Source organism: Mixophyes fleayi, chromosome 4 (assembly GCF_038048845.1).
Source record: "Mixophyes fleayi isolate aMixFle1 chromosome 4, aMixFle1.hap1, whole genome shotgun sequence".
Classification (NCBI taxonomy): Eukaryota; Metazoa; Chordata; class Amphibia; order Anura; family Limnodynastidae; genus Mixophyes; species Mixophyes fleayi.
In genome coordinates, this window is record NC_134405.1 from 27,933,461 (window position 1) to 27,952,937 (window position 19,477).

At 42.9% G+C, this 19,477-nt stretch overlaps 1 protein-coding gene across 1 annotated transcript; it reads right to left on the bottom strand.

The window, feature by feature from the left end:
* Window positions 1–1,151: 1,151 nt before the first annotated feature.
* LOC142149725 (transmembrane 4 L6 family member 4-like) lies at window positions 1,152–5,134 on the bottom strand. Its single transcript, XM_075205031.1, has 5 exons — window positions 4,928–5,134; window positions 4,726–4,791; window positions 3,687–3,853; window positions 2,579–2,771; window positions 1,152–1,403 (listed from the first exon to the last, which is right to left on the bottom strand). The coding sequence occupies exons 1-4, from the start codon at window positions 5,108–5,110 to the stop codon at window positions 2,582–2,584; spliced, it is 606 nt and encodes a 201-aa protein (XP_075061132.1). The 5' UTR covers window positions 5,111–5,134; the 3' UTR covers window positions 1,152–1,403; window positions 2,579–2,581.
* Window positions 5,135–19,477: the final 14,343 nt, after the last annotated feature.

Consider the following 19,477-nt stretch of genomic DNA (forward strand, 5'->3'; position numbering starts at 1 on the left):
TGTTCATGAACTATAACTGCATATAAAGACTCTTGGTTCTATTTATCAAAGAGAGAAAAGTGCAGTTACTTGGGAACCAATACGGGGGCATCCAGAGCGGCAGTAAAGCTAATTACTTCCATTATAAAATTGATTATATGTCCATTTGTTATGATTGTAACACCAAGGAAACAGAACGTTACTATGCATTAGCATGTTAAGATTACAATCTAATCTGTGAGTAAAGAGTGACACTGCCCCCTAGTGTAAGGGGAAGGTTATTGCCTAGAGGCTGTGAGGAAATTATTAAGAGTCACAAGTTGCCACCTCTGTTTTAAAGTAATTTTATATGAAAACAAGATTTATTTTCAAAACCAGCACATTGCAGTCCTCTATTCGTTTACCAAATCATGTGTACAGTAGGGCAATTTAGCAGCTGACACTCAAAAATTCACATATGCAGAAAAATTAGTCTCTCTACCCCAAACCAATGTGTTTTACTGAAATTGTGAAAAAAGGCTTTTCATCTTAAAATCAATAATCCATTAAAGGTATGGTACAGTAAATATACAGCGGTATTTCAAAGTCTGAGAGATGTGTTGTCCAAAAGTTATATTGGGGCAGCATGGTGGCTTAGTACTCAGCACTTCTGCCTCACAGCGCTGGGGTCATGAGTTCAATTCCCAACCTTGGCCTTATCTGTGTGGAGTTTGCATGTTCTCCCCATGTTTGCGTGGGCGCTATATAAATAAATGGTGATGAAAGAAGGTTATTAACCAGATCAGCCAATCAGATACTTGTTTTCTTTATCCAACTTCCACTAGATAAATAAAGTTATTGCTAATTACTTGCTGTGGTTTTATTGCAGAGTTGATTCCTCTTGAGATATACAAACTGAGCAGGTATTTTAGCATTTGTTACAAAAATCTGATGTAGGAGCATTTGTCCCAATGCACAAGAGGTGCGCTATGCTCTTTAGTAAATGTAAATATAGAGTATTTATAGAGACTTATTGAAATATTGGAAATTGCTTATTAGGGTGAATTGTCCCTTTGAAAATCAGTAATGTTTTCTTTGATTTATACAGAAGAAAAGAGACATAAATATGTACACCTTCGTTTATTCACAAACTGGCACAGCATAAATTATATATACAATTTTGATTGTTATGTACACGTCAGATGAAGCTCCCAGAATCCTCTCTGTGAGGGCGTCAGTCCAGTAGAAGCCTTCATTCTGTCTCACTGGAGGTCGGATCATCTCCCTTCTGCCATCAAAGCACACAAGGGGTTAGCCTGTGCTCAGCCAGAGCGGGCGAGTGTGACAACATTGGTTCTATCAAAGGAACCAGCCTTTGAAGTGGGGTGGGGAGGAGGATGAGAGTCGGACTTTCAACAGGATGGACGAGCTTGTGGTGAATCAACCTATATCATAAAATATATACAAATTAAATTTCCAAAGACCAAAAAATCAAGCAGAGACTGACTTAAAACAAATTATTAAACATATATATTACTTATATACCAATATTACACTGTATCATTATATTATACATTATGTATATTGTATATATTTTGCATTCTAGGTATATATTATATGTTCTTTTGAATATATGTTTATATAATTCCATTAGCGTGTAGATATCAAATACTTTTGTAAGCCTAATACAATACATTCACAAATCATTGTATAAAGACTTGTTAATAATATCATTTTGTAGTGCTAATGACTGTAGAAAAGGAGTATTTGGTATCATGTCCCACACAAATACATTGTTTCACTTTACTTTCTTAAATGGCTTTGATGTCTATCCTGTATACAAAATACTGATGGACCTTATGTAAGATGTAAAGAGTTAAAATATAACTTTGTGTGTGTTTAGCATGCTGTAGCTCTAACTATTGCACATATCCACCTGTCACTTTTGCAGGGATAATGCATTAGCTCGTATGACAACAAAAGTCATTGGGGCATATTCAATTGACGGCGGGATCGCCGAAAATCCCGCTCCCAGAATATTACCGTTAAAACGGTAATATCTCGCTGGATCTCAGAGCTGCGAGCTGAAATCCAGCGAGTAAATTACCGTATTAATGGTTTTTATGCGCAGGATTACCGTATTAACGGTAATATTTTTGGAGCGCGGGATTTTCTGCGATCCCACCGTCAATTGAATATGCCCCATTGAGACATTCTGTAACTCCCACCGTCGGCGGAAAGTGTGCTCTTATATAGGATACTGTGCTCTCAGATCACTGTGACAATCCTAAATAACAAAAAAGGAATCTATAGGGCTGAATTTGCATCCTTTGAAACCAAACCCATGACCACAGCATTTGTCCACTGAGCCACCATGCTGCCCATAGAATCTATCGCTTAGTGGGTCTCTGAGCACATGCTTTTCCTTATAATACACAAGTGTTTCTAGTGAATATTGAAGTGTTGGCATCATTAAGAACTGATAATATCTTGCTCTCGATAACACATATTTTGCACACAGCCATTTATAGTACAAGAGGAGAGGATATGCACTATTAGTTAATTACAGGTACGGTATGGATAATGATGGCACTAGTCATGGACATAAACATATACTCACTGTTTATTCCTTCTTTCCGCAGGTTCCGCAGAGGCAGCCGAAGAGCCCATTGACCACTTGGACGGTGCACAGGATCAGAGAGATGCCGGTTGTAGACAGAACGATAGAAAACAGGACTATATTAAATAACACCACGTCTTTGGGGTTTTCACAGGTATCCCAATCCTCTGAGTTGAACAGGTAACTTTTGTTGCTGCAGGAGAGAAGGGAAATAAAGTGTTAAAGTAGCAATGACCTGTGGGTAAGGGGGATGAGGTAACGTTCCCCTAACAGAACATATTTTTTGTGAGATGGTATGGGGTGTTCCCTGCGGAGTACAGAATACGCTCATGAGTGCACCTACTTGTGCACGAACACACAGAAACGAGATTTGTTTGGTGGGACGGGATAATGTATATGAGATAAATGAGTGGTGAGGCCACATTTTCTGGGGCGTTCCTTGGTCACACAACTGTTTTATGTCTTCCCATAAAATGACTTGGCTTTTCAGACACACGTCTTACTTTCATTGCCATGCATTTTACGCCTTCTAGTTGTGCTTCTGAATACTAGGCGCGTTTCACCTCCAATGTAATATAGAGCTTCAAGTGTTCATGTGCCACATGAAATAAAGTTAAAGGGGGAGGCCCTAAAGTGTTACAAGTTTTGACTCTGAAAGGGCGTTTCACACTAGCCACTATGCACATTTTCAGGTGTATCCTCAAACACATAACATTAGACACCTTGAAATGCACTAAGATGACAATTAGTCTCATTTGCATATAAATAAGCATTGTGGGTCTGCAATGACCCTTTGCATTGTTTTACCACTGACAAGAGGGTTGTGTTCTAATAGTTCAAGATGTACATTAAAGAAATATTACATTAAGAGGTCATATATATATATATATTTATTTTCTCTTAGTAAAATTATTTTAATCGAAAGTTACAGTGATGCTTGTAATGTTTCTGCTTAGTGATGTTAACAAGTAAACAGAAAGAAAGCATAAAAGGATTACTTGGTTTGTGAATCTGGCATATTTTGCTGTTACATACATTTGTGGAGAGTTACTCTCTGCAGGACAGAGGCAGAAAGTGGTTTTATCATATGATGACCTAAAATGCTCACCTGAACTTTTCAAGGTCAGTGTAAAAGGGTCGGCCCCATTCAGTACGGTTAACTGCGGTGTTTAGAAATTCACACGTAGGTCCTCGCACCATCCCCAAGATAGCCACGGCAAAACCGTACAAGGATCCAGCAACCCCAATGGCGGCAAACAGGATTGACAGGAACATCTATGGGAGAAAAGACAAACAGAGGTTAAACATTAAATGCCGTGAAAGGAAAATCCACCAATTGTATTCCACATAGCAGATGTGAGCAACATTGTGGGAAAACTTATCGAGTTTTGCAATATCACAGAGTTATGAAGTTCCAGTGATACAATTGTCGCGTTTCGCTTTTGCTTCGCCAAACCACAGAATACCACTCCACCATTCTAAATTTAAATACTATGAATAGCCCTGTTGCAATGACCGTCAACTCATTTTACTGCATAGGAGTTGGAATATTTTAGGTTACATTCCCAGCAAATTGTGCAAAATTTTGCAAGTAAATGCGAAATGAGGCAAAAATATGGTGGAACAGTTTGTGCAAAATGCTGATCTCTGTTATACAGACTAGTGCACACCTTCTGTATCTGAGAGGTAGGTTCTTATAAGCGAAGAAGTGGACCCTGTAACTGGTTGAATCTCACTGCAAAGCTGGATTAACAAGGGGCTGAGGGATCTATGGTTCCAGGGTTCCAGTTCCTGCCCCATACCCACAAGAAATAAATAAACCCAGCACCGACTTTCCATAAAATGTTATATAAACCCTTTCTTGCAGCCCTTTTTTGTGTGCTTAGGCTACAATCGCCATGCTCTGCAGCAGGACAGGACCAACATTTTTACGACTAGTTTGCAAATATTGTCAATAGGCTTGTAGAGGTCAGTGTCAGCACTTAACAATCTATAGATCCTTAGGTGGATAAACAATCTTCAATAAATATACATGAGAAAAGTTATATTGGCATTGGGAAAACTTGCCTTTACTGTCAGATTCACAGACAAAACTATAGTATAATATAGCCCTACTAGATATTGATAATATACAGTTAGGTTCTTACCCCACAGCGGTTATTGCAGCAGCCCTCTCGCCCTGTGGCCTGGATGTGGATTGCTGGAATCAGGACCTGGGATGAGGAAATAAGTTTTCTGTTACTATCGGGCACTAGGATAGGAGCAGATCAAGGAAAATGAAGAACTTGTAGTTTCAGGATGTCTTGAAGGGTCACAGATTATAATTTTATATAAACCTGATGATCTTACCAGTATCCCGCCTCCAATAACCCCTCCTAGGAACAAAACTTCTGGTGTTATCTGTTCTCCTGGCTTACTAATTGGGTCAAGCTCAAATCCTGGAAAGAGCTGGATGACATTGCTGATGATAGAGATGACGCACAGAGGGAAGAGAGAGAACCCGATAAACTTAGCACATTTTCCAGTGCACATGATGAGAGCTGGACGAGCTGGAGGTATAGAGCAGGAGAAGGAGGAAGCTGCAACTGTGGAGAAGAGACTGCACTGGGTCCCTTATATTCCCAGACCCAACCCACAGATAACAGAGTTTGAGTCACAGGACAGTGGAATTTGGACTCCATTTTTACAGAGAGAGATAGAGAATCCAGTGACGCACTGTGGTGCAGTGTCACACAATGATACAATGTCACACTCTCTTTATTACAACTTACCCTACTCCCACTTCCCATACTGGTAGACCCTAGTTACTGTCCCAATGTCCACTCTGAGCCACAATGGCTCCTCTTGTCTCAGCTCTTTTCCTGGTAGAATATAAACTCTCTTGTGATCAGGATTCTCCCTAACCCTTGTTTTCATATGTGTTTCAATGTGTTTTATGCATTTTCTTTATTCCCCACTGCTCGGAGCTGAGGAACACTGTGGCACCTCACAAATCAAAGACAATAATAACAATAATAATAAATGAATCACATAAAAATCATATAATGATACAATGTGTCGTGTGGATCTCCAGATCTACAAAATTTAACAAAATCACTGTGGAAGTACACCAGCTTTCCTATGGACTGTTAGCTGGGATCATTAACTAGCATACCTAACTAAACCATCATCTCTTACACTAACAGACCTACACAGCACTACCTCTAATCCTTACACTATATATCATCCCCTACACTAACCTACACACCACTAAACCATCACCCCTACACAAACACTCTTACACACCACTACCTCTAACCCTTAAATTAACACACCTATACAACACTAAACCATCACAACTACACTAACACACCATTAAATCATAAACCCCTATGCTAAAACACCTACACATCACTAAACTATCACATCTACACTAATACTCCTAAATACAACCCAAAACCACCAAACCCAATACTAACATTCCTATACATCACTACTTCTAAATACTACATTAACACTCCTACACACCACTATCTATATCTCATAGGCTACATTCTTTCACACCAGTAAACTATCAAGTCCTGCATTAATTATCCTTACCCCCCAAGAATTAAACCATATATCACACTTTTTCCACTAACACTCCCACACATATCATTAAATCCCACACATTACACTGCGTCCCCTATGTATGTACCGCTACATAAACCATTAAAACTTTTGTATGTCAATGCTTCTATACACCACAAAACCACAAATTTTAGGGGGATCTGGCCAACAAGACACTACTTGGGCAGTGGGTGCAGAGTCAGATTAAGGGGGGACACATTCCCCACACCCCCCTCTCTCTGGGGGACCCCCCGGACCCAGGGCTGTATCACCTGGACTTTTGTTATGATGGTTGTCATGATGTGGACCTCCTGTTGCAGATCAATCAGTGAAAATCTGCACAGGCTCAGCGCATTAACACTGACTGTGCAGAGTTCAGGGAAAGAAGGGGTCAAGGTGGTGCATGTGTGATTTACAGTGATGTGGACTGAGGAGTGGATCTCAAATGAGAAGAGAGGACAGCCAGGGTAGGTATCATATAAGTATAGGCTACCTAACTTCACATCCAAGCCAGTAGCTTACCTCAGACATAACTTGTGCTCCCTCCCTGAGTGCCTGGGCCCTCCTAATCTGGGAATGAAGACCTGTGCTTGCCAGGAATTCCACCGCCTTTGCTTGACCACAAGCGGCCCACAGCAACATATTCTGATGCAGACTCAGGCCTTCAGAGCTGACCGAGCCTAGCTCCGGACCACCCCAACTCGGGAGTGGAGATCGCAAGACCTCCCTATCATGGGCGGTCTATAGTCGACCTTGCCATGCATCTGATCTGCGAAGCTCATGTCACCCTCCATGCGTCCCCAGCCTGGGAATCCAGGCTTGGGCATTACTGGGACTTCTAAGGTGCCCCTGTATATTCTTTCTCTGGCGGTCAGGGGACCTGTCCATTATGAGATTGTTCTGACATGTGGCCTGCCATTTCATGGGACCTTCAGCTGCCCAGATACTACATTCCAGGGCCTGCTGACTTCTAGCAGTCTCAATAGACTCAGCTATCTATCTTGAATTGAAATTGGCCCAGCAATCTGAGCGATCCTTTCCATTTCAATTGTCCTAATGGTGAATCTGGCTTTCATTTTGGGCTCAGTTCACTCACAACAGCATCTAAAATAATGGATTGATGCCTTCTCCAGTCTGGCCTATTGGGTCACTTGCTGTTTCACAGGAAAGATCAGAGGCCCTGCAATGAAGATCAGTGCTGCTTCCACCAGAAAGGGCTACTGCATAATGCTTGGTAGGTGAACTAATACCACTCTGTGCCATCCAGGCCTATACATCAACTGGGCCTTAGGGAAGTCACCTGAAGCTCTCACTATTTAGGCCTCTGCACCAAATATGACTCTGCTCCATTTAGGCCCCTTCACCATCTAGGCCACTGCACCTACTTGGACTTCATTTAGGACTCTGCTCAATTTGGGCCTCCAAACCTTCTAGGCCTCTGCTCCATTTATGACCACACACCTTCTAGGCCTCTGGTCCATTTAGGACTCTGCTCCATTTAGGGCCCTACACCTTATAGGCCTCTGCTCCATTTAGGATCACACACCTTCAAGGCCTCTACATCAAGTAGACCTATATATCTTCTATCACCCCTGCTATCTAGGCATGGTACCAACGCATGATCCATAACTGGACTAAGCATCATCTGCTTCCAGATTTAGGGCTGAATATCAGTACCGTAACCTAACTAGCACCTGCTCCCACACCATCATGGACATTACCCTTAGTCCCTTCACAAACTGTTCCATTACCAAGGCACTACCCAAACACAGAACTATCTATGCACCATATACTTCGGACCTCTACATCGTCTAAACATGGAACTACCTTTACCAGACCTCACCATGCCCTACAAAATGCTAATGTGTAGGAACCTCCTCCCCTTATATTGTAAGCTTTCTAAAGCAGGGTCATCTCTATCCACTGTCTCACATCTCTGCCTCGCCCGTATCATTGGTAATCCTGTCCTCTATGCTCTAAATGCATAACAACCCGTAACCCATCTCACATCCATTTCGTATGTATTTGCCCCTGATGCTCCTTCAGGCATTACTTGACTCTGCTCAAAATTGCTGTCTCCCTTATGCTTGCCCTATACCTAATACGATATATGTCTTCGTATTATATGTTACTTCATGTTTACTGTATTATATATACTTATATGTATGTCAAGTGTAAAGTGCTTTGAGGTCTAATTGAGAGAACAAGATACAGATGGAGTAGAATTGTTTTAGGTGAATGATGCAATTGAGCATTAATTGAACAGTGGCACGCCACTATTGGATTTTATATGTACTTCCCATGTTCACGTGGGTTACTTCCAGGTATGTCACTTTTATCCTATAACACACTGATGGTTTTACTGGCTTATGACCAAATTGGCCTTTTGTTTGTGTACTTGTGGTAGAAAAATGAGATTGCAAGATCCACTAGGGCACAGCATTGTGGAATCTGTTGATGCTATATCAATAAAATTATAATAATACTAGCTGAAGTACCCTGCGTTGCCTGTGTTTAAATATTATTAAGTTAAAAATGAATTGGATGTAACTGTCAATATTTTAAAAATAATTAGCAGCTTGGAAGCTCTTCCACCACACCCATTACCATTAGGAGGTTGCACATTGTCATTTTTGTTTATGTTATCCAAATCCAGAACAGGCTTACCGGATCAAAGTTCTGCCCAGCGTACACCAACGGGTGGTCTGACCTGGACCCGAAACCTCCTAAAACCTGTCCAGGATCCAACTGGACCACTTCACATTGGTTTCATCCCAAGGGGTTTCCGAATGCATAACCGGACAGACAAACAAACAAACAAACCAAATCCATCCTGTGGAAGTCCCAGAACAGGCTCCCTACGTCAAAATTCTGGCCAGCATACACTAATGGGAGGTCCGACTGAAAGCTTAACCCCCTCATATGTTTCCTGGGATCCAATGTTACCAGTCTGTGAAAGTTTCATCCAAATCCATCCAGTGGAAGGCTTAGAACAGACTCCCGGGTCAAAGTTCTGCCGAGCGTACACCAATAGGAGGTACGACCGGGACCCTAAGCCCCCTTAAAACCTGGCTAGGATAAAACTGGACCACCTCACATTGGTTTCATCCTAATCGGTGCAGGGGTGTCCAAACGCAAACAAACCAAATACTTCCAGTGCAGGGTCCAGAACAGGCTCCCCAGGTCAAAGTTCTGGCTAGCATACACCAACAGAAGGTCCGAATGAGACCTACACCCCCTAGTATGTCTTCTGGGATCCAGTGTTACAAGTCTTTTGAAATTTTCGTCCAAATCTATCCAGTGGAAGGCTCAGAACAGGGTCAAAGTTCTGGATAATGTACACCAATGCGAGATCCGACCAGGTCCCTAAACCACTTAAAATCTGTCCAGGATCCAACTGGACCACCTCGTGTTGGTTTCATCCGAATCGGAAAAAGACATGAATGGGAACAAGCTTGTTACAGACAGATCTGGCATTCCAGAGTGCGCAGATAAAGGGGAGGAACTCAAGAGGAGGAATTGGGAGAAGGTTGCAAGGGTTGGAGGAGCATGAAGGGAGGGAGGATAGCAGCGGGAGGTGGACAGCGGGTGGATGGTGGAAGTAGTTCTTGCAGCTGGGACTGAAGATGAGATAATGGGCAGTGATTGTTAGGGTGAATTGGAGGAATCAATAGAGATAAGTGAAGTGAGTGAGGGGGTAGAGAGTAGATATGGCCTTCATATTTAAATGTGCACCATATATGGACTTGGCACCATAGATAGGTCTATATATGAAGCTAGGCACTATGGGTCTACATGTTAGACTAGACACCAGATATGGGTCTATAGATTAGACTGAGCACCAACTATGGGCCTTCATATTAGATTAGGTACCAGCTAACAGTCTGGTTATTTAACTTGGCACCAGATATGGCTCTGCATATTACACTTGGTTTGCAAAACCAGGCAGCAGATATTGCTCAGTTTGTTAAACCTGGAACAAGATATGGTTTAGCATATGACGGCTTTTAACTTTTGGAGACTTAAGACATATTTACCATGACCTGCTCATACTGAATCAGAAAGTTGTTGTGCAGGCATTACGCAGGCAGCTTTGGTTCAATCGACACATAGCAAGGTATGGTGTAGCAGATACTGACAGAAACTTTGTGGTATCAACTACAGCAACAGTAATTAAAATTATAGTTATGTGGATGCGAAATATGTCTGTATATGGAAAAATGGAGGTATATCTGGAACTATGCTGAAAAATAGTGTCACGGGCACTAGGAGTCTTTGCCCAGGATATCACCAGATGTAGTCTTACCAGAGTAGTGTATACACACAGTGGTCCTCTGATAGCAGGGTGACTAGCGGAACAGGAGAATCAGCAGATGGTGAGAGGATGCTAAAGGACAGTCTATGACTAGCAGCAACTGGTTATGGATTAGACAATATGAACACAAGGATCTTGATGGACATGAAGACGTGAGGAAAGTCAGTGGTCTGCGTACAGCAAGTTGTACCACTGCTATAGTGAGAGGAGTTGTCCAGGAGTAGATAGGAGGTAGTGAAGTCAGTGGTCTGCGTACAGCAAGTTGTACCACTGCTTGTAGTGATGGGACTGGTTCCAGGTGCAAGTAGGTAACGGGGAAGTCAGTGGTCTGCGTATAGCAAGTTGTACCACTGCTTATAGTGAGGAAACTTGTAACTGGTGCCAATAGGAAACTGGGAGTCAGTGGTCTGCGTTCAGCAAGTTGTACCACTGCTATAGGTGAGGATAGGCACTAGTGTAGATGAGTGGAACATCGAAGGTAACACGGAGAGCACAAGGAACTTGATTCCAAATGGTATATATAATACAATAGCAAATGACAAGCGCTGCTTGAGAGATACAAAGTCACTACTGAGATCCAGGTCAAATGAGGCAAAGTCAATAGCATCTATAACTTCGTGAGATAGAGGACTCCGTAGATGAGCAGAACACAGTCCAAGCGGATATGCAATTAACTGGTAAAGTCAATAGAAGGTAAGCATACCGCAATTCAGTTGAGCAGGCTGTCATGAAAGAAACACAGGGATAGCTGAGCGGCTGAACGCCGACACGAGTAGAGGCCACAGGAGAGTGGTAGCGGTAATCCGTGTCTGTGTAGCACACAGGCAGAGAACTTGACACGAGTGGAGCAATGATGATTCTTGCGGAGGTCAGCAGGAATTGAAGACACGATGAAACACAGGAGAGTTGAAGCGGTCTGGAAACCGGCAATGCAGCAGTCAGGAATCAGCTGGGACTGAAGACACGATGAAACACAGGAGAGTTGAAGCGGTCTGGAAACCGGCAATGCAATAGCGAGGAATCAGCTGGAGCTGAAGACACGAGGAGAAACACAGGAACACCTTCAGAGACTCACAGGGAATGAGACTCCAAGATCAGGCAACGAGGTAATGACCACAGGTGCTTTAAATAGGGATTGTTGCCTGATCAGCCAATTAACTAAAAGCAACAGGTCTGAAGGGTTCATAGAGGCTGAGCGTGCGCAGACCATCAGGATGGCGGGCGGCCACGGTTCCTAATAACGGGAGAAGAGGCACTCACGATCCGGTGAGTGACAAATAGTCTGTGTTGATGTGCAGTGTTCGTGTTACATTTCCATGTCACACATTGCAGTGTGCAGGCACAAATTTACTAATTGATTAGAGAAGATGGATGTGATTATATCATCATCATCATCTATTTATTTATATAGCGCCACTAAATCAGCAGCGCTGTACAGAGAACTCATTCACATCAGTCCCTGCCCCATTGGAGCTTACAATCTAAATCTCCTAACACACACACAGACTGAGAGAGACTAAGGGCAATTTAATAGCAGCCAATTAACCAACCAGTATGTTTTGGAGGAAACCGGAGCACCCGGAGGAAACACACGCAAACATGGGGAAAACATACAAACTCCACACAGATAAGGCCATGATCGGGAATTGAAATCATGACCCCAGTGCTTGTTTTCATTATCCAACTTCCACTAGATAAAGTTATTGCTAATTACTTGCTGTGGTTTTTTTGTAGAGTTGATTCTAATCACTAAGCCACCGTGCTGCCCCCCGCAAGATATAAACCATGTTTATTTAATACCATATGTACCTACAACTCACATTGAAAATGACACTAGGGAAAACAAGAACACTTAAAGGAGCTCGTGTAGGTTTGACATAAATCAGAAATGGAAGTGAATAAATTCACTTTTCCTTACGGCGCATGCACAGCACAATGGATTATGTCTCATGTTTATCGCATTGTATCTCCCCGCTGAGCCTCTGCATGTAGATAAGCAGAACAGGGAAAGGAAGGGGCAGATGATAGGATAATGATCAACAGCATGGACCTTACAACTGGTGTTCAAAAAAAATAAAAAAACAGTGAGCGACGCCACCCTCCTCCTCCCCCACAAAGCCAAATCAACCCAGGTGCTGTCATGCTGCCTAGGCTGGTATCAGTAAAATTGGGGAAACGAAAAGTGCAGGTTCCCCCAACAATAACAGCACTAGGTTATGCCAGCCCGGGGCTGGTGGCACTACGGCAGGATAACCCGCAGCATGGGGCTCCTTGCCATAGTACCAAACCTGTCCTACTCTACTCTACTTAAGGCCCACAATGTACAAATACCACTAAATCCAAACACAGGGAAGTTCAAGGGTCCTTGGCTATTCACCTTACAAACAATCCCTGGTAGCTTCACAATTGCTCACAAGTATGAAATAATCATTCGACCTGTTCTGTCAGCAAACCACACAATTGGCAACGGCTCAGCTCGGAGTCTCCAGCTTTCGGTTGGTTCAAGATTCTGGCCAACTGTGACTCCTCTAGACCCCACTTGTGTCTTAACAGGGCTTTCACTAGACCAACCACAGCGGCTCAAAGCCCTTGGTCCATGCATTAATTGAAACCATATATTTATTTCAATTTGAAATTAAAAGCGATGGAATTTGTTTATAAAATAATCGTCTTATTTTAGTCCAATATTCCGTTGCATTGTATCATTTCGGTTACCAGCCTCTGCAAATTACCAAATATCTTTTGACAATATTTTGAAGCCCAGATAGGTACAACTTACCGGTGGTAATCGTTAAAACGATGACCACAATTCCGACAGCGAGGGCACCTACAAATAAAAACCTAATTTAGGAAAAAAGCGATTTCAATCTAAATAGACTTACCTGAAAAACGACGCTGCACATCTCCGATGCACCAACATGCTGACGGCAACTTCTTACGAATGAAGAGCTCTCCGGCACTACTGTTTGACGTCATCGCGGTTTCTATTGATGTTAATTTAAAGCGGCAATGTCGTGAACCCGCAGGTTAAGGGCTAGATTTACTAAGCTGCGGGTTTGAAAAAGTGGGGATGTTGCCTATAGCAACCAATCAGATTCTAGCTTTCATTTATTTAGTATCTTCTACAAAATGACAGCTAGAATCTGATTGGTTGCTTTAGGCAACATCCCCACTTTTTCAAACCCGCAGCTTAGTAAATCTAGCCCTAAGTGTTTAAACACTTAACCCGACATTATCGGAACTGTGAGAGGCATACACAATTTTTATTATTAATGTTGAACAGCCACCAAATTTCGACACAGGTTACCCCTCAGAAACTTTATATGGGGTCCAGTTCTAGCTATGCTCTTGTGCCCAATCATGAAGTTGGTTGTGAGGGAGAATGAATTGCATTTACGTTTCAGATCCAAAATTGTATAAGCTCATATAATATAATTAGGTTTCACGCTACAAATTCATATTTGCTGACATTGGGCAGATGTAACAGCGGTGGGTGCTGGACTATTTATTCCCACACTGCACCCGCCCTTGAAAAAGTCAGAACTAAGTTTTACGCTCGGATCAGATAAACAACGCTGAAGTGAAGAGGAGAGATTTTGCCTACCTCTAAAAAATGTTCTACCTAACCCTCTACCTAACTCTAGTCATTTTATGCAAATGAGAGATGTTCTTGCAACAATAGCATTTGACATTGACTTTGTACCTTTGAGGAAAGAAGCAAAAAAAGAGATTACTTTAAAAAATTGAACGTGAATGTCCTCATTACTGACTTACTATCTGGGTGCCCAATCAATCTGCATTCCAATGTCCTTGTGTAATATCGGCTTTATAGCCATGTAGTAATCTTTGTATATCTGTAGTTCACATCACCTGCCCTATAGTAACATTGTTTCCAGAGCAGTTGTAGTATATTACGTCATGGAACATCCGCGCAATGAGCCGTTATCGGACCAGGGGTGATACACTGCCAGTGACCATAGGACTATCAATAATCTGTAGAAATGCATACACAGGGATAGGCGTCCAGCAACTGCGAGGCTGCTAACGTCAGTCTGTCATAACTTTGCATAATCTCAAGAGCCATTTATCTATTATAATGATTTTCCCAAGAAGAATGCAGACACTAGCAAACAGCAGGATCTAAAAAAAGCTTGGCCACAAGCGTGGGTTGTAAAATTGCAGAGATTCAGCCAGGGAATGAATTTACATTTTGTTTTGCCAAATCCAAAGAGGATCTTTTCTCTTCTATCATTCATTTATAGGGGCAGGGGTTACCTATTTTCCTTTTGGCAGCTACATGTACATATAGGGAGCGCTGTACCCTATTTCATATTTGCTATGCCCAAATTGGGTATACGTGGCATTCCCGCAAATCCAGGCCTGGACTCATCTCTTCAGGTGCTTTGCCAACTGGTCACGTTTGGCATCTGTTCTCCCTCGACTTCCACTTGGTGAATATTTCACCTGGATCTCAATCAGTTGCTGACCGCCATATTTAACAAGTCATCATTTGATAATACTTCCGGCCACAGGATGTTGATAATCCAACAGAAGCCCCGATTTACAAATACTTGGTGTTGGCTGGTTATCTGCTTTGTAATCGTCCACAGCAATAGAGCAGGACTGACTTAACATTGGTTATATTCTGTTTTTTTTCAGACAGAATACAGTTGTACAAAAGCACCATTTGCCATGCGGATGCAGTTCTTTACATCCTCATCAACCCGGAAATATCTCAATATCTGTCACGAGCCGCGGCGGTACTCGCAGCCGCGGCGGCTCGCTTCTCATGCGCACCAGCGTTCCGGCCGTCACCTTGACGACCGGGACGCCATTTCCTCTTCCTGTCCGGCCGTTACCAGGGCAACGGCCAGACGCTAGTACACTAGCGCTGCGTCCCGGCGGTGCTGGTAGCCGGGCGCATGCGCATAGCAGGCAGTCTGTGGGCTGATTAGGCTTATTAACAGGCATTAGCCTGCAACTGTGTAGGTCAGGGGCAAGCCCTGATTGGCCCTGCTGGATACTAGTAAATTAGCCTGCAGGAGTGTGTTCAACTGCTGATTGGTCTGTGTCTGTATTTAAGGCAATGAGGTCTGCTGCCTCATTGCCGGTTATAGCTTCTGTGCTCCAGTCTGCTGACCTGCTTGTTCCAGTTCCTGTATCCTGTTACCTACGTTTTGACTACCCGTGTTTGACCCTTGGCTTGTATTAGACTTCGCTTGTGTTTCCTGTGACCCTGATCCTTGGCTCGTTTACCCGTTCCGCTTCTCTGCCTGTGACCTCAGCTTGTTCATCGATACTGATACCTGCTGCCGGCCTTTTGACCTCTGCGTGGACCTGACTCTTCTTGCCTGGGTTCTCCCCAGCCGGTACACACTCCACGACCCTCTGTCAGTCTGCAGCCCAGTCTGTCCCCACCATCAGGGGCTCCAGTGAACACCTGACTGACAGAGTAGACTCCGGGTTGTGTTGTGCCGGCTGGAAGAGTTCCTAACAATATCATTGTGAGAAAAGGCAAATATCATAAGTAAAATCCAGGTCTACCAGCCTGTCATGTAATTACTATTGTAAATTTCTCTTCCTACCCTTCACAATTTTCTTCATGACTCTTTCAAGTACTAGTAAAAACAGGGTTGAAGAAAGAATACATCCATGGCGTGCCCCTGAGTTCATGGCAGAGGCCTCGGTTAGCTTTCCCTCGTGGAGAATCTGGAATTCATAGCTCTCATACATTTCCCTGATGAAGATAATTTTGCAGGGTACACCATTCTTTCAGGGTGTGCCACATGACTCTTCTGTTGACTGAATCAAATGCTTTCTCGCATTTTAGGTAAAAGGTGTTTTGCCACTCGCTGCTCAGCTCCAGGACTAGTCGTAGTGTATTGAAGAGGTCAACACAACTGTGATGTTTTCACAACTCAGCCTGTTCTGTCGTGCCTTTGATGCGGTTTACGAACCCTCTTGCCAGCATCTTACTAGGCACAGAATGGAAGGTGATCCCTTTCCAATTGAGGCAGATGAAGGTGTCTCCTTTCTTGGGCAGCTTAACAATTATGCCCTTTCTCCATTACCTGGGAACCTTTTGCCCTATCCAGATCTTCTCGAGCAAGGGATATAGCAACGTAGCCCATGTTTCAAGGTCTACCTGCAAGATTTCAGGCAGGATATTGTCGATTTCAGGGGCTTTTCCATTACTCAGATGTCTAAGGGCTGTTTTAATTTCTGATTTAGGTGGGACTTACAGACTGTTTGATACTCTTCCACATCATCAGCTTGGTTCTCTTCTCCTTCTCTCATGGGCCTATATCTGTTTAAAACTTCGACAAAGTGTTCCATCCATCTACTCCTTGAGTTGTGAGTAGCTCACCCTCTTTGTTTCTTACAGGTCTGCTTTCACCAAATTCTTTTTTGGGCAGCATTTTAGTGATTCTGTACAGTTATCGTGAGTCACCTTTCTGTACCAAGATTTCTACTTCAAACACTTATTTTCACTTGTTGACGTGTAGCTACATATCTAGCTTCGGCTGTTTCTCTCTGTTGCCTTGTTGACCTGAGCCTTCATCTTCTTCTTTCAATAATGTATTCCCAGGTTCATTCACTTATCCAGTCCTTCTTTAGTGGGTTTCTGAAGCCAAGGACACTTTTACTGGTAACTAGGCATGCATTTGGGACTGGGCTCAAGGCTTGTTCAGTGTCATGCTCTGGTTCAGGTGCAATGCTAGTCATTGTTCAGGTTATTAACCTGAACTCATCTTTAGTTTATTCTTCACTTAACTTCACCACATTAAACCTTTTGTGCCTTTGCAAAAACATCCTGTTTGCCACCATTGTTTTCAGCTGGAGCGCAACTTCAAGATGATGGTCATTAACAATGTCCATGCCTCGTCTTTTTCTAACATTAGTCCGGATTATCCATGCCGACTTTTAATTTAAGTAACACGATGAATTATAAATAAACTACAGAAGATAGATTGAAGGGCACAATTGTATAGTATATTTTCTAATGAATGGTACAATATGTTCAAAACTGTACAATAAAATTAGGCTGTTACTCTGGCGATACTACTGTTAGAACTTCTAAAACTGCCTAAAAGGTGAACTTAAACCACTGTCATGGTATGATATTTATTCGAGATGCTTCCTCATATTGATTTCTTGTATGTTTGGATAGTGATTGTCACTATCACAAATATGTTGATGGTAGCTGCTTACCAGCAGTTGGCACAACTGAGCAGAGAGGCGCAGAGTATATCACGCCCCCTATATTCACCAGGGATCCCAACAAGGAGGTAGGGACAAGCTGGTCAAGCCCTCAATGCCAGTCATTGGTGAGGCAGCAAGTGAACAGAATGAACACACAAGACAGGTCGGTAAAAGGAGGGTGAACAGGAGCAGAATCAGAATCCAAAGGGTAGTCAGAAACCGGAAATCAATGGAGCCAAATCATATACAGATATACCAGGAGTAGCCAAGGTCAAACCAGATAATCAGGAGAGCCAAAATCAGAATCCAAGAAGAGTTGTCAGGAGCAATAGCAGAGGTCAAACCAGGAATCAAACAGAACACAGAATAAACACTGGAGGTGGACATGGGACCCAATACTCTGGCACTATTATGCCGCCATATTTAGCTTTATATATGGGTTTGTATTAGGCGATCAGTGATGTCACACAGTTGAGGCAGCCATTTTGTATGCTGAACCAAATTTCCTGCAGCCTATCGGCTGACTAGGGAGAAGTGCTTCATGGGTACTGGTCAGTGATGTCACTAGTTCCTAGTGAATTATAGGCTGCTGCCTTCTAGTGAGGGAAGTTCAACATATAAAATGTCTGCCACCATGTGCATAGACATGTTCTCTCCGATACTACCTTCTAACATGCATATACAATGTATAGGTTGTTCACTAAGACTATTGAGTAAATGAATAAATGTTTGGAGACGGATATATAAGTACTATAGGTAGCTACAAGCACTGTGGATCAGAGCCCTCAGCGATCACAGAGTGTGGACAGAGGGCACACACCGGGATATAGTCTATACATTACTGCCACATCTCTACGTTGAGTATGCATAGGAGTCATGTGAAGCTAGTACCAGTTACAGTCTGTCTCAGATGAACTGCCAATTCCCTTCTTATCTATGTCATATAATACTGTAACAGCCAATAAAGGCAGGCGCTACTATAAAAAGTGATGTACTTTACTGCTGCACAAACACTGCTATAAAACCTCATAATATTAGCACGCACACAGAGTAAACGAAGCTAGCCGAATATACCACCCAGAGTCCCACTTCCTCTTTTGCATGAAGATCCCCTTTTTGCAATAATATTTTGCAGATTAATAGCTTGCTAGCCACTAGAGTGGATAGTAAACTATCTCCTATCTGCTCTGACAGCAGGCTTAATACATAGGTGTGCAATTGCTGGTTATTAGCATTGGAATGGATGTGAATGGGGGGAGGGGGGTATTTGCATCTGCCCCTTTGATAAAATAGAGAATGTAGCAAGATGTACATGACTGGGGCAGGCAGAGTGACATATAGGTAGGAAATCTACCTCATTGGCTAGTCTACAAGTGGGCCATGGGGTACTCCAATAGTGGCAGTTGTTTGGATGACATGTGGATGCTTCAGATCAAGCTGGAAATGATTAGGTAGAGAGCGGATAAAAAAATACAGATAAGTGTGGCCAGGAGTGAATTACTTATATATGAAATGCACAGTGTCACTTCAGTTTACAATAGAGGGAGCAGATTCTCAGGAATTCCAGCAGTCCCCATTTATTTTCCAGTGGTTGTGGGGTAGGTGGAGAATGTGTTCAAGGTTGATGTAGAAACTACCTGCACTATCATTGGTGACCGCTTGCAGCTGCTCCGCTGGCAGCTTTCTCTGGCAGCCAATGGAATTCACTGCAAGAGCTGCAACTGGAACTCTATCACCAAACGTCACAGGGTGAAAGAGTTCCTTCATTTGGTGGCGGACCAGAATGTGGATTG

Coding starts and splice junctions, on each gene's coding strand:
- LOC142149725 (XM_075205031.1), bottom strand. CDS start 5,110: ATGTGCACTGGAAAATGTGCTAAGTTTATCGGGTTCTCTCTCTTCCCT. Junction 4,792..4,927: donor TTATTGGAGGCGGGATACTG/GTAAGATCATCA, acceptor TCCTCATCCCAG/GTCCTGATTCCAGCAATCCA. Junction 3,854..4,725: donor GCTGCAATAACCGCTGTGGG/GTAAGAACCTAA, acceptor TTTCTCCCATAG/ATGTTCCTGTCAATCCTGTT.